We start from the raw sequence: 16170 nt of genomic DNA on the forward strand, positions 1-16170 counted from the left end.
AACTACACCAGTAGGTGAGCTTCTATTGTTTGATCTCTGTTGACAAAATAAAATCCTTGACAATTTCAAGATTTCCCTCCATTTGTGATGATACTCTAAGGCTAGTTTGGAGGATTTTATTTACATTGAGTTATAAAACATATTAGAGGGTGCTGCCCTCTTTGTTCTTCATCAGCAAGTGCCCCCGGTTCTCCTCAGAAAGCAAGGTTACAGTCTCTGAACACAGATGAAATGAGCTTGACACACAACTTTCCTGATTAGGCAGCATCCCTGTTGTTCTGTTCAAACAACTGCCTCTTGCTCTACAGGTTGCACGTGAGCACAATTAAGTGTTCTGAACTTCTCTTTTTTCACAATGGTATCCAAAATTAGTAATGGTCCACCAGACAGTCAACGGTCTGCATAGTTAATAAGACACAAGCAAACATCTTTCTGGTATTTCATTGCTTTCAGCCTAGAGCCATCTGACATCAACAATGTTACCCTTTTCTAATTTCAACTTAAATTGCTATGTTTCCTGTCAAAATACAGCTGCAATTGATTTAAGTCATCTTCGAAAGGTACTTTCATGATATATTAAGGACATTTGATAATTTCCCTATTCTTCATTGAACCACCTCACTTTGGAATGCGCTGGATGAATTGCTTCAAGTGGACTGACAAGGTAGCTGTCTCCCAAATTTCTTGGCATAGACAAACAAGTGTCTCCACTGTTCTGTTCGTTGGTATTCTGTCAATCCCTGGAGCCTTGCTTCTTGCCAATGCCTTCCGTGAGACTTGGAAATCCTCCCTCCAATAGCACTGGCTCTTGACCCTGAAATGATTAAATGGTGACCAAATGTTTTGGGTAGTGACTCTACTTCCATCTTTTGGAGCTGTTTCTTGTTATTCAATAAGTTGTTCATAGAAATCTTCAACTTGAAGCTTAATTTTTTCATATTTGATCTCTTTAATTCTCAAAAACAAACAGAATTTTATTGGGGGCCCATACAAGTCTTATCACAATCCATAAATACATCCATCGTGTCAAGCACATTTGTACATTTGTTGCCATCATCATTCTCAAAACATTTGCTTGAGCCCTTGGTATCAGCTCATTCTTTACCCTCCCTCCCCGCTCCCCATAAACCCGTGATAATTTATAAATTATTGTTTTGTCATTTATCACCGACTCCCTTCACCCACTTTCTGTTGTTCATCTTCCAGGGAGGAGGTTATATGTAGATCCTTGTACTTGGTTCCCCCTTTCCACTCCACCCTCCTTCCACCACCTCTCACCACTGATCCTGAAGGGATCATCTGTCCTGGATTTCTTGTGCTTCGAGTTCCTATCTGTACCAGTGTACATCCTTTGGTCTAGCCAGATTTGTAAGGTAGAATTGGGATCATGGTAGTGGGAGGGAAGAAGTATTTAGGAACTAGAGGAAAGTTGTATATTTTATCGTTGCTACACTGCACTGACTGGTTTGTCTCCTCCCTGGCACCCTTCTGTAATGGGCTGTATGGTTGCCTACAGATGGGTCTTGGGTCCCCACTCAGCACTCCCCCTCATTTACAATGATTTGATTGTCTTTTTTCTTTGATGCCTGATACCTGGTCCTTTCGGGACCTCGTGATCACACAGGCTGGTGTGCTTCTTCCTTGTGGGCTTTGTTGCATCTGAGCTAGATGGCCGCTTGTTTACCTTCAAGTCTTTAAGACCCCAGTCGCTATCTCTTTTGATAGCCGGGGTCCATCAGAAGCTTAATGTTTTTCAGTTCTTTCAGCACAAGAAATGTCAAGCGTGTTTTTATCTTTTGCTTTCCAGTTGTTTTCACATTTCATCTTAAATCTTTGTCTTTTTGAGCTGCACTTTGAAATTTCTGTTAAACTCTCTATGGTAGTTGTTTATGTTCAATTAAATAAGCCCCACCACATTTTACTGGTGAATTATAAAGGTGTGATAATTTTCATTTTAAAACAACATTTTCATATTTTTACATGTCCCATAAGTTCTTTAAAACATTAAATTTAGAGAACAGAAGCTGAAAAAGGAATCCAATGTTTATCTGGTGCGGGAAGATCAGTGCCATCCTTACATTGCTGAGAACAGATGGTAAGTAATTGATTATAATGATGTATTCCAATCAATATTTTCTAGGATTCCATAAATAACCAGAAGCTCAAGCTGTTGTTTTAAGGCTGTAAGAACCCCAAAGCTCTGCTTGAAACAGCAGTCCCTCTCCTAACATGGCAAAATGAGGGCATTTTTAATGCAATTCCAGGTATGATTTTAACAATATTGGTAAAATAATTTTAAAAAACCTAGTCCTACATTAGTATGAAATCCAATCTTGATAAATTGCTTTCATGCTACCTTACTCCATGTGTCATGTTCACTATAAAATACAAAGACAGTAACACTTTAAGTAAAACGTGTTGGATTTGTAATATGCCTGGCAGAGAAAAAAGCATCAACACTGTAAAATGTAGGTAGCTGTGTATTTGGCACATGTAAGATAAACCGATGGCTAAACAACCCTTGGAAACTGCCAAGACTGCTTTCCCTTGGCTACAGTTGGAAGTCTCAGGCAGTCAGTGTACATTTTTTTCACGTGCAGATTACGCTACAAGAAGCCCTTCTTGATTATGGCGTATGCTCAGTGTGATATTCACCACCTCACCTCATTTTACCCCTCAAATCAATTTCGCAAGAAGATGTGTATCTTGGATCAAATGTTAATCTTTTTAATATTCTTTTATCCATAGGAAAACAAGTGATCATGACTTTGGCCAACAAAAAGCAATAAGAAACATTTCCTTTAAGTCAGTAGCCTGCGGCCTCTTACCCTAAGCTCACGGCCCTTCTGACTTTCCTAAGTACTACATGGAGTATTACCTGGGTGCAGCCTTTTAAGAATAAGGCCTTGAGACCCCCACAGCCTCTCACGAGTGCTTGGATGCCGTCCTTGGTTACTTGGTCACACCAGGAAATATTCAGTTGCTCCAGCAGTGGACATCCCTCACTTAGAATAAAACAAAACAAGATAAATGTGACCATATCCAGTTCCAAGGGCCCTGGAGTTGTATAAGCTATCCAGTCAGAGTGCACACGGGCCCATTTTCCCCATGAGAGCATACATATTCACTTTACATTTAGAATATAAGGAATCCCACAATAAAAGAAAAGTCAATTCACATTTGTGGTGTTCACAGAATGATTTATCACTAGAGTCAAATCCAGTTTATGGATTTGAGCACAAAGTAGTGGCTTCTTCCCCCCGCCCCCCACATATTTTAGAATTTTACATAACTTTAAAATACTTTAAAATTCTTATTGCACTATCATATCATCTGAATGGTCTCTAGATGAAGGAAAAATGATATAACTTGTTTAAACTTAAGAGTAATTAGTACATTGCTTTCATCTTTGACCTCTTGCTCTAAATTCAGTTTCACACTTGAAACATAGAATTCAACCAAACTTTCAATGACATTCATTGGAAAATGTTGTTTAAATATTCCTGCTTGCAGAACATGGTCAGAAAACAAAGTCGGGAGATCTAGGTTCAAGTGACATCAGGACACTTTCAGAATCCTGCCTGGATCTTCTTTAGTCCAAAGATTAGCTAAGGAACCTTTTCTTTGTAAAAACTTTCTATAATTTCCCCAAATCAATACACTGACTTCTATTAGCACACATTGTAATATGATGACACGACACGCCTTATTCTGTTAAAGACCATGGTTGTTTAAGAGTACCCAGTACTTGAAAGCTCAATTGACTTTAATCCTGTAAAACAGCTGTCCTATCTACTGCATAAGGTTGCACCAAATGAGACGATGTGTAAAACTATTTTATAACTAAGTAAAGTGTTTCTACACATGCGCTCTAAACTACTTAACCCATACTGCACTTGTTCTTATAAAGAGACCACAATCATTAATAAAAGGATGATTAAAAGGTTCCAAAGAGAATTATTTTACCCTTATTTTACAATACATTTTCAAGAAAACAAGTAAAACTTCTATAATAAAATACATTTAAACATGAAAATTACATTTACTGAATGGTTACTATGTGCCAGGTACCACATGAAGCTGCCATTTTATTAAAAAACAAAAAATTGTCCAATATTGCCAACTTTATATGATTTAATCTAGTATTTAATTCTAATAGTAACTATAAGATATAAGGTAAAGCTCACAATGTTGTTATATGTACTCAAGGCACCTGGTTAAAAATCTGACTCCTGAACTGTTTAACTACTGTTGAACCATACCTTTCTTTTTAATTTAAAGTAGGCGATCAGAGAGCTTAGTCAAATTTCACAGACATGTCCTCTGAGTAAGTAAGCAGTTCCATTCTGAATTACAGTGCATATTCGTAACATAAATGCCTTTAATTGCAATGATTTTTAACGTAAATTTTTCCTGAGTACTGAACATGCTTATAAGAAAGTTACCTCAGAGCTTTTAGAGACATGTTTGTAATTGATGTACAGGAAGCCAAGTCAAGGTGTCTGAGTTTGGAACAGAACTTGCTAAGGCTAGTACATGTACTGAAAGAGAGAAAATAAAAAGTAAAATCAAAACACATTCTTAGTATATCACATCCCACCTTCTTTTTTGTTTTTTAATCATTTCATTGGGGGCTCATACAGCTCTCATCACAGTCCACACATACACCCATTGTGTCAAGTGCATTTGTATACATGCGCCATCAACATTTTCAGAACACTGTCTTTCTACTTAAGCCCTTGTATCAGCTCATTTCCCCCTTTCTCCCCCCCTCCCTCATGAACCCTTTAAAATTGATGTATTAGTATTATTTTTTCATGTCTTTTTTTTTTACATTTTATTAGGGGCTCATACAACTCTTATCACAATCCACATGTATACATACATCAATTGTATAAAGCACATCTGTACATTCTTTGCCCTAATCACTCTCAAAGCATTTGCTCTCCACTTAAGCCCTCTGCATCAGGTCCTCTTTTTTTTCCCCCTCCCTCCCCACTCCCCTCTCCCTCATGAGCCCTTGATAATCCACAGATTGTTATTTTGTCATATCTTGCCCTATCCGGAGGCTCCCTTCCCCCCTTCTCTGCCGTCCATCTCCCAGGGAGGAGGTCACATGTGGATCCTTGTAATCAGTTCCCCCTTTCCAACCCACTCACCCTCCACTCTCCCAGCATCGCCCCTCACACCCTTGGTCCTGAAGGTATCGTCCACCCTGGATTCCCTGTGCCTCCAGCTCCCATATGCACCAGTGTACAACCTCTGCCCTATCCAGCCCTGCAAGGTAGAATTCGGATCATGGTAGTTGGGGGGAGGAAGCATCCAGAATCTGGGAGAAAGCTGTGTTCTTCATTGATACTACATCTCACCCTGACTGAGGGGTTCATCTGTCCTGGATTCCCTGTGTTTCCAGCTCTTACCAGTACCAGTGTACATGCTCTGGTTTAGCTAGATTTGTAAGGTAGAACTGGGGTCATGATAATGGGGGGGGGGGTGAAGAAAGCACTGAAGAACTAGAGGAAAGTTGTATGTTTCATTGGTGCTATATTGCACCCTGACTGGCTTGTCTCTTCCTTGTGACTCTGTAAGGGGATGCCCAACTGTCTACAGATGGGCTTTGGGCCTCTGCTCTGTAACACCCCCCCCATTCATAATGATATATTTTTGTTTTGGGCATAAACCATTTTCATTAAACATGTTTCTATGTATAAGAGTTATAAAATTTCCAAGCCCCAAATAAAAGCAGTTACAAATCTTGGAACCTTTCCCATTCAGAAGAGCCATTATTATAAAGAAAAAGAAAAAAGAAAGGTGTTACACCAAAGATTAAGAATTTAAAAGACCACGATGAGAGAATGGGGGGAAGAGGGAAAGAAAACAGACAGAAAAAAGCAAAAAAGAATACATGTGGTGTTTACTGGGGTATTTTACAGATTTGATGAGATGGACTGTATTGGACAGGGTTCTCTAGAGAGACAAACCAGATTGCTAGTAATTATATATAAATATATTTATAAAGATAGATATATAATTCAAGAAATAAACCGTTAAATAATATACAGATAGATAATACAAGAAATTAACAGTTAAGTTATAAAGCAGTGAGACACTAGCAGTCCTTCAAGTTTTGAGAGCTGCCAGTTACTAGTCCCCTTCTGTAGAGAGAGCTGGGCTATTTATACCCTGGCAGCAAACAGCAAGGCAGGTCCCCAACTGTCAGTCCCCAGCTCCAGAGATGAACATTCCAATCGTGTGGGCTTAAAGAGACCTCAACTTACAGCGACACAGTCCACAGGCTAGGCTTCCCACAGGTAGTGTACCCCTTTAAACTGAGGCACAGAACAAGCAAGTCATTTATCCCTCTGCCCTTCAGTTAATCCTATTTGTGTTTATCGGCCAGGCTGGCACAATCAACTATAGCAGGGGCTGCACAACTACATAGAATGCTTTTCTTTGTAACTATCACAGCCTGTAACTAAAAGGGGAAAATAAACATATAGATAAATAAAAACAACAAAAACAAAGTTAAATTTTTTAAAATGAGAAAAAGGGTCAGAGCCTTAAAAATCCTCCAGATTCCGTGACCTGCAGGCCTAAACACTGGTTTAAGTGGCTGTAAAGGGAGGACAAGTGAAACGGAAAGAGACTTGGATTCTTCTGTGTCATGCAAGTGTTTCAAACAAAAAGAAAGGTAGTGTTTCCATTCAAGTTTGGGAAGATAGCAGCCATTAAGAAGTACACACCACCCCTGTGGGGTGCCCTCACACTAAGAGGAATTGCACTGGGGGGTGCAGAGCTTTCACAGTGTGCATTTTTCCCACAGGTGAGCATTGAGCAACTTGCTCCACGTTGCCCGTGACGGCTCCCTCCGGTCACAGTGACTGTTTTCCTAACAGCAGTTTGGCTGGCATCTCATTTTTTGTGATGGCTGATTTCAGAGAGCAGTGTGCGGCTGTGAAATTTTGTATGGTAGAGGGGCAGCAAGAAAGAGGCCCTCGATTAAAATGATTGACACGGTGTATACAACAATGGGCTCAAACCTAAGACCAGCTCTGAGAATGACACAGAATCCGGCGGCGTCTCCTTCTGCTGTCTATATGGTTGCTATGAGACAGAACCAATTTCACAGCAACTAAGAACAGACTGATGCAGCTTATAGATTTTATTTTAAAACAACCAAGTTTTGGTTTAAACAATTTTGACTACTGTATGTCTACTTCCTATTTCATTGATTTAGGCTGTTTTCTTCATTTCCTTCTCTGCGCCTACTTTGGATTTGGTTTGTTTTTTGAAATCATTTTGTTAGGGGCTCGTACATACACACATACATCGTGTCAAGCACATTGTACATTTGGTGCTATCATCCTTTTCTTAAAAATCATTTTACTACAACCCATCACAATTCATACATGCATCAATGTGTACATTTATTGTGCTCATCACTCTCCTAACAGCTGCTCTCCACTTAAGCCCCTGGCATCAGCTCATTCCACCCCCTTCCTGATCCTCCCTCCTTATTTCTAGTTTTAAAGCTAGAAGCAGAGAACTTTGACTTGTTTTTAAAATAGATAAATTTACAGCTATTTATTTTGATCCAAACACCACCTTATAGCTGTGTTCTCTTTATTCTGCATGTTGGGATGACTTTAAAACTAATTCATCTATTCCTCTTCCTGAGATTTACTGGGTATGTTGTTAGCTATTGTTATGTGCCACTGTGTTGACAAGGGAAAGATCCTGAGCCCTCTTCACAGCCTGTGGCACTGAGTCAACCCACCCTGTTGACAATGCCCAACACAAAGTCCTTCTGACCTGTCCAAAGTACCATATGTACTCGTGTATAAGCCGAGTTTTTCCAGCACATTTTTTTTTTTTACATTAGAGGCTCATACAACTCATCACAATCCATACATATACATACATCAATTGTATAAAGCACATCCGTACATTCTTTGCCCCAACCACTTTCAAATCCAGCACACTTTCAATGCAGCTTTTGTGGTAAAATTAGGTGCTGCGGCTGATACTTGGGTCGGCTATACTCGAGTGTATACGGCATGTAAGATGAAGTTTTGTCATCCTTGTCTCTAAGAGCAGCACACTCTAGTTGTACCTCCAAGACAGGTAGGGCTGTCATTTATATGTAGTCTAAAGTTTGCCTTTTATTTTTAATTTCATTATACTTAGGTTTTCTTCTGAGGTTTTTAAATGCTATTTTAAAATTTGACTGGTCTGATTTTCCTTCGGGTTCTGTGCCATATTTCCCTGATGTTTTTCCATGTCTTGAAATACTTGACTGAATACTGAATATCCTATATACGACATTGTTAAGTGTTTGTATTTTGTTGTCATCTAAAAAGAGCTGTTTTGTCTTGGCAGGCAGTTGTAACTCAGTTTGATCCCTTTGAAGTTTGATTTAACATCTAACAGGGAAAGTATGAGGGAAGGCTTCAAAAAGGTTTTGAAAAAATGGAATGAAGATAATGGAATTTCCTCATGAACTTTTAAAAATCCCTTGTGGTTCAGCATTATTACCATGCTATAACCTTTGTGGAGTAGCTACCGAATATGACAAATGTTCAACAAGCTTTATCCACTTTGGATGGTTTGAGCATCTCCCAGTTTCACTGAGCTCTGACAACTTAGCTTATAACTCCCCAAAGATTGGTTTTCATAATTAGATGTTCTTTATTTAGTATTGTAGAGTCTTACCCTGTGCATATAAAATTTAACATCAGCCATATCTATTTTGAATAGTTCTCTCCTTTCCAGCCATACACTACAATCAGCTTACGTCTCCCAGAACTGATCTCTTTTCCTTGAGATCAGCATGTTAATCATAATTTGCTTGGGTTCCCCTCTCCTTGTTATGCCATTATCTGGGAAATGCCCTCGGGCAAAAACCAGGGTAACCACAGGCTTTCCCACATGTTATTTCACAGTCCTGTGCGTGCTGCACATTATCTAACATCTCACATGGGTTATTTTATGTATTTTGGGCTATTCTTCTATTTGTTCACATTAAGAAAGCAAATCTGATACGTTAGTCTGTCATGATTAGAAGAAGACTCTTGCTTTTCCCATCTTTAAATCTGTATTTTTTCTACCTGTATAGTCACTCAAAAGCCTCCAAACTCACTACTATAGCATGGATGCCGACTCTTGGTGACCCTACAGCAGAGGGCAGTACTGCCCCTGTAAGTTTCTGAGTAGAAGGCCCACTAGTGGTTTCAAATAGCTGACCTTGCACTTAGCAGCCCAACATACCATGACGTGACAATCTGAACATGGACAACTGGTTTTTTGATATAAAGCTATTAATTTTCTATACAAGTGATCAGGTGAATGGACTGTTAAAAGCCTTTACCTTTTACAAATTCATACTAAAATATGTACGGATTAAATAATATGCTTGAGACCTTTTTTTCCAAAGTGAGTAGTGGTAACGAGGCAATAACGTAGATTAAACAAGGCAGGCTGTAAGGGCAATGGTAGTTGAAGGAGAGTGACGGCTTCATTATGTATGGGGTTTAGTGAACTCTTAGGAAGGCCAGGAGTTTACATACACCACGTCTTCCTCAGGAAGACAAGGAGGCTGCCCACTCCCTCCAAGATTTAAAGTTAAAAAACCCAAAGGGCAGTTCTATTTGGTCACATTATGAATCAGAATTGATGACAGTGAATTTTTTGGCTCAGTGTTTACTGAAGTCAGCAACTTGTAAAAAAAAAAAGAGTCATAATGGGCTTATAAAAATGAGGTGTGTGCACTGTGAGAAACAGGGTAAGACTTAACGTGTTATTTGCAAGATAAATATTACAGTAAGTCCTAGCTCTCAGTCTTATGAAGATTTTACTCATTGTTTTCGGTTCATCACTCCTATGCTAATACACATTTGGAGTCTAACTATTACAAAGATGTACTATTTGTTATTACAGCAGTACAAAGGAATAGACTTAGGTAGGATAGATCCTTAGAAAAAAATTAAGTTATATAGGATTACTGGTATAAAGCAGCCAGTAAATTTGAAAGGTTTTCCAACTCAACTGACAGAAAAAAAAATAAAAAGAGTTTGTATACCTTTTCCAGAGACAGAACTTACTGGATTAAATAGAAAGAATTAATAATCATATACTTCCAGATATGTTCTTATGTTAAAATGTTAGCAATGTTGTGATATCCAAGCAAAGAATAAATAAATGATGTGTGGTAATGCTCCAGGCTAGTTACTGGGCTACTAACTGTAAGGTTGGTGATTCAAACCCACCAGTACTTCTGTGGGAGAAAGATGAGGCGGTCTGTTCTCACAAAGATTTACAACCTTGGAAACCCTACTAGTCAGGAAGACTGGATACTAGTGGATCTGGTACCATATGCTTAAAAATGTTTCTTCTATTTGCCTTTAATCAAGCAATTCCAACATCTCTTTTCCAAACTTTTTGAACAGGAAGATTTTGTGAATAACTAACTCCTCCCTATGTAGACATACTTCTATAAGAAATTCACTTCATCTCACAATGGGCAGCAATTTTCCTACATAATATACAAATTTTATTTTATGCATATTATTACCAACCTATATCTCTGTAGGTTGAAGATTTATAATGTCTATCTATTATATCTATTAAATCTGTGATATTAAGTCTCTCAAAGATAGGAGATATGCCTAGCTACTTTGTATATTGTCATTGACAGACACAATGCATTTAAAGAGTCACTTAATAAATATTATGAATATTGATTTTATCATATGCTGTTTAGTCCTATAGTTAGAATTTTAGAGAACTGTTTCCCATAGCTTTTGATGTATTGCTACCTTAACCTTCAGTAATCTATATTTTTAGTGTCCTTATTGAATAAATCAGAAGTGACCCTATGGCAGTGAGTTCTGGTTCTACTGTGTATACGAGGTGGCCTCAAAAAAATTCACGGAGAATTTTCAGTATCTTTCAATTCCATTTTTAATTTAATGTTCTATTTTTCTTTCAAAATACCTTTTCTGTATAAAACCAATATAAAAATTGCCAAACATATTTAGTAATCTACATTATAGCTAGTGTATGTCAAACCAAGGTTTATGACTTACCCTTATAAAACATAGAAAGAATACTTACGCATCTGTGGTCTTTGTACACCCATTAAGATTCAGCACTTCAATATTCCTACAGTTTTGTGCAAAAGTCCTTTATAGGAAAATAAACAAAGTAAAAACTCTCAATTGAAATGAGCACCACTCTAGGTTTAAAAAATAATAAAAGATTTTATTATTGACAATATCGTTTGTTGGCACTGAAACGATTCACAATTATAAACAATCAGCTCCAAGCTATTTTATCACAATTCTCTATTGTAAATTAGGTGGGAGTCCTACCTAAACTCTATGTCAACCAAGTACAAATAATTTACCTTTGAGCAAACAAATATTTAAACAACAATAACAACTTACTAAAAATCTCAGAAAAAGTTATGATGGGAATGTGGCTTTTACGGAAGAATATTTGTTCTTGTTTTATTCCTCAAACCATTATTCCTATTATTATATATTTTTGTGTTATAAATAATACGTGTTTACATTCTAAAAGAGATTAGGCATTTAAAAATTATTTGAGCATTTTCTGGGTGAGATGGTTCAATCAAGAGCAGTTAAATCAAAAGCTACGGCCTTACCTTAATGCATTGTCTCCAACTCCAAGACACCCACGGAGACTCAATTTCCGCAAAAAGCCCCCACATCTTTTTGAGATATTTTCCACTACTCGGCCCTATAAAAAAGGTAAGCTAGATCACTGTTTTTTAAAAGAACATATATAATGTCTAACAATTTATAAACAAAGAATAAATTTCTGCTCAGCTTTAAAGACCTAATTAAATCAGAATTTCATCTTACCTATTGTTAAATGCTTTCCTGATCAAGGCATCTACTTAAAACTAAACTATGTATTTTGTTATATATGTTAAATATCCTATCTTTGAGAAAATAGAGCCTTTATATTAAGATGCTACTACACATATGTATAATGAACTCATCGCTCCTGAATGATAATAGCTATCTATTATTTTTGTATCTTTCTCAAGTATCACTCTGCATATAACATGAGTCTGATAAAAGTTTGCTGAAAAGGTTCAGTAGAGCCTCAAAAAAACACACAGCTTTCCTCTACCTCTTTAATGCTTCCCCACCCCCACCATCATGACCCCAGTTCTACCTTACAAGTCTGATAGACTGGAGTGGTTGAAAGGAGACAGTAGATGGTGTAAGATATGAAAATAAAAACAGTTTATAATATATCAAGGCTTCATGAAGGAGGGTGGCGGAGGGAGGGGAAAAAAAAGAAAAGCTGACACCAAGGGCTCAAGTATAAAGAAAATGTTTGGGAAATGACGATGGCAACACATGTACAAATGTGCTTGATTTGATTGATGTATACATTGTTATAGGAGCTGTAAGATCCCCCAATAGGATGATTTATTAAAAAGAAGTGTGATGAATGATTTTCCAGGCAGTACTGGCATAGAGAGAAACATTAAGATCTAGTATAATGCCAATGGGCATTATAAGGTCACCAATGTGATGAAGCTGGTTAATAAATAAATCTAGGAACCCGAGAACTCAAATTAAGGTTAAAATAAATTAAGTTTAATTAAGTCTTAATTTTCTTTTACTCTAAAACCTATTGTGTTTCTCTGTTTTAGAGATAACAAACAAGAAAAAATATAGGTGATGTGGGATGGGAAAACAATGAAAGATTTTGCCCCTCCACCATTCCCCATGAAAACTGCCTGGAGCCTCCTGAGAGCCACAGGGCTCATCTCAATCTCAAGAGTGTGTGCCCAGCCTGTGTGATTGAGTGGTCCCGAAGGGATCAGTTACCAGGCATCAAAGAACAAAAAATCATATCATTGACTGCACACCTCCATGATAGGATCGCTGAAGACAAATGGGTGCATAAGCAAATGTGGTGAAGAAAGCTGATGGTGCCCGGCTATCAAAAGAGATAGTGTCTGGGGTCTTAAAGGCTTGAAGGTGAACAAGCAGCCATCTAGCTCAGAAGCAAAAAAGCCCACATGAAAGAAGCACACCGGCCAGTGCGATCACGAGGTGCCAAGGTACCAGGTATAAGGCACCATGCAAAAAAAAAAAAAAAAGACATAAGTGTGTATATGTATATATATACCATATTAAATGAAGGGGGAAGTGCCGAGTGGAGACCCAAGGCCCAAGTGTCGGCCAATGGAGATCCCCTCATAGAGGGGTTTAGGAGAGGAGATGGGTTAATTAGGGTGCGAGGTAGTACCGATGAAGAACACAGCTTTCCCCCAGATCCTGGATGCTTCCTCCCCCCAACTACCATGATCCGAATTCTACCTTGCAGGGCTAGATAGGACAGAGGCTGTACACTGGTACATATGAGGGCTGGAGGTACAGGGAATCCAGGGTGGATGATACCTTCAGGACCAAGGGTGTGAGGGACGATGCTGGGAGAGTGGAGGGTGAGTGGGTTGGAAAGGGGGAACTGATTACAAGGATCCACATGTGACCTCCTCCCTGGGAGAGGGACAGCAGAGAAGGAGGGGAAGGGAGACTCCGGATAGGGCAAGATATGACAAAATAACGATGTATAAATTACCAAGGGCACATGAGGGAGGGGGGAGAGGGGAGGGAGGGGAAAAATAAAAGGACCTGATGCAAGGGGCTTAAGTGGAGAGCAAATGCCTTGAGAATGATTGGGGCAGGGAATGTATGGATGTGCTTTATACAATTGATGTATGTATATGTATGGATTGTGTTAAGAGTGGTATGAGTCCCTAATAAAATGTAAAAAAAGAAAAAAATGTGTAGAGGCAAAGCAATAAACGACTTAGAAACAGCAAAAAAAAAAGTGTGTGCAAGACTGCCCGCAGCACGTGGCAGCTCGACCCGCTCTTCAACAAGCAAACACGACATCATTAGAGGAATACGTGTTCGTATTTCTATTGCAGGAAGAAAACGAGCACGCAAACATCTTTATTTTCGTGAAATAATTATGCCCATTCTCAAACACGGAACATAACTCTAGGAACTTCAAAAGCTCCCATGAAGTTCAAATGCACTGAAATAAAAAGTTTCTCTCTCCAGAGAAAAGGAGATGATTTATATGGCTGAAGTTCATTGGTTCCATGTTGTAATTATACTCGAACAAGAGAAATGGGGCCACACAAAACATAATTAATTATACCTCAATATCCCTCTGGAAATCAAACAGGTCAATTCGTTGCCAGTTACTGCCATCGAGAGCCAGAACATTCCAGGCCTGTTTTGAAGAAAAGGGGAAAGAATAAACAAGAGCGGAAATGAAGGGGCAAAGCCATAAACATATGAATCCATAACATTCATCTGAACAACCACCAATTAATTTCTCATTCCCACTATTACTTCTCCCCCACAAGATCCACACACTTTCTTTTCTGATTGGATTATTTTATAAGCGACCATGTACAGAAACTAACAGCTAAGGGGAATGGGGCGTTGGAAAAAAAGGCAGGGTGTGTAAGCACCATAGCCACAGGCTGCCTTCTATCTGGAAGAGTTCTGGTTTCCATCCAAAAGGACAGAAATCCAGCTGACAAAAAACAAGTCTCTTGCTCTATCCTTACAATGGAAACCAGATGAAGATTAACTAATCGTAGGGACAGTATTCTAAATAACAAACGAACAAAAACTCACTGCTATTAAAACAATTTCAATTCATGGTGAACTTACAGAGCAGAGTAGAACTATTCCCTTGGGGTTTCCCTGGCAGCCTCATGGTGCGCCTGGGGGTTTGAACTGCTGACCTTGCAGCCAAAGTACAACTCTATACCATCAGGGTTCCAATGTTCAATATATATATTTGCTATCCATAGCAACACTCATTCAGACTTGACACTGTGACAAACTGATGTGCAACTAAACAAAGAGACCATCATCTTTCTGCACATGACACAGCATTTTAATGCTGATCCTCCTCAGTTTGCTCACTCAAGTACGGTTTTCAATGGATCACTATTCCATCTAATTTGATTCAAAATTAATTTTAAAGCAATGACAATGCTTTAACCTAAACAAAATATAAAGAGGTAAGACAGTTTTCCATGTTATGGTATTAGGTTTTAAGTAACTTCAGGATGAGCTAATTTACTGTGAATCATTCAGTACTTTAATCAGCAAGTCTTTTAAAAGTTTACCTACATAATGTGAAATGTAAATAAATTTTGCGTATTGTTATACATTAGAGTGTATCGCTTACTTAAAAATAACAAAACATGGATTCATTATTGGATATACTTAAAGGAATTTCTCAGAAACTCTGAAAAAGAGGCTCTGGATATATATAAGCACCAGGATAATGATCATATATCCAAGAAAAATACATCAGCTTCATGCGGGTAAGTAAGCAAGCCTTTATCATTCTAGAAATGGCTGAGGTCTGTTAGCAATGCAATGTTACTTTCCTATTGGTGGCTTTATTCTTATTTTCTCAATGGCTTGTCACGGAAGGCAACAGTAAAAATTTTAAAGACCCTATGTCTAAGAGCTTTTAGAGCAAGTACACTTCTAATCTGGTATGTTATTGAAATTTCTTTATGTTATTTCTCTAGCAAGAAATAACATACAGTACTCAGACTAAATTAGGAATGACAGGTTTCCCTCTAGAACCTGCTTTTCAACTAAGTAAATATATAAGTACTTTAAACACAAGGATAACAGGATACCTAGTAATGTACCAACTGTCCAGATTTAGCAAATACTGGCATTGTGCCTTCCATCTTTTAAGTTAACACATATTAAGTGGGAAGAGAAACTCACTCGGTTTCTGGGTGAGACTGTGCAGCTAGACAGATTTAGATATATTTTGTTTCACAAAGCTGCATGTGGAGAAAATGACAAAAACTCATTCATTTGTAAGAACAATATAATACTTAGGTCCAGAGAGAACACATGAGTACCAAAGACAGAAATAAATTTTTAAAAAATCACTAAGAAATACTGGTTGTTTCCAAAATAGCCGATACACAGATTTTGTATGGTTTCACATCATCTAAATCTCATTTGGGGCGCTTAAAGCCAGAGGATACTTAAAATAGCTTTTTATTGTGTCTGAAGGGGAAAACACCCCCCCCAACTAGGCAAAATATTGAAGAAGCAGATATAA

General features: G+C 38.1%; 1 protein-coding gene across 2 annotated transcripts in view; it reads right to left on the reverse strand.

Annotated features, from left to right (window-relative positions):
- FBXL20 (F-box and leucine rich repeat protein 20) overlaps positions 1-16170 on the reverse strand; it is an 84632-nt gene that overhangs the window by 26560 nt on the left and 41902 nt on the right. For both annotated transcript variants that reach the window (XM_075561756.1, XM_075561755.1), the window contains exons 4-8: positions 14215-14289; positions 11666-11760; positions 11113-11181; positions 4446-4541; positions 2879-3005 (exon numbers count right to left, since the gene is read on the reverse strand). In XM_075561756.1, coding sequence (XP_075417871.1) covers positions 2879-3005; positions 4446-4541; positions 11113-11181; positions 11666-11760; positions 14215-14289 — 462 coding nt within the window. The remainder of the gene's footprint in view (positions 1-2878; positions 3006-4445; positions 4542-11112; positions 11182-11665; positions 11761-14214; positions 14290-16170) is intronic.

Source organism: Tenrec ecaudatus, chromosome 10 (assembly GCF_050624435.1).
Source record: "Tenrec ecaudatus isolate mTenEca1 chromosome 10, mTenEca1.hap1, whole genome shotgun sequence".
Lineage (NCBI taxonomy): Eukaryota > Metazoa > Chordata > Mammalia > Afrosoricida > Tenrecidae > Tenrec > Tenrec ecaudatus.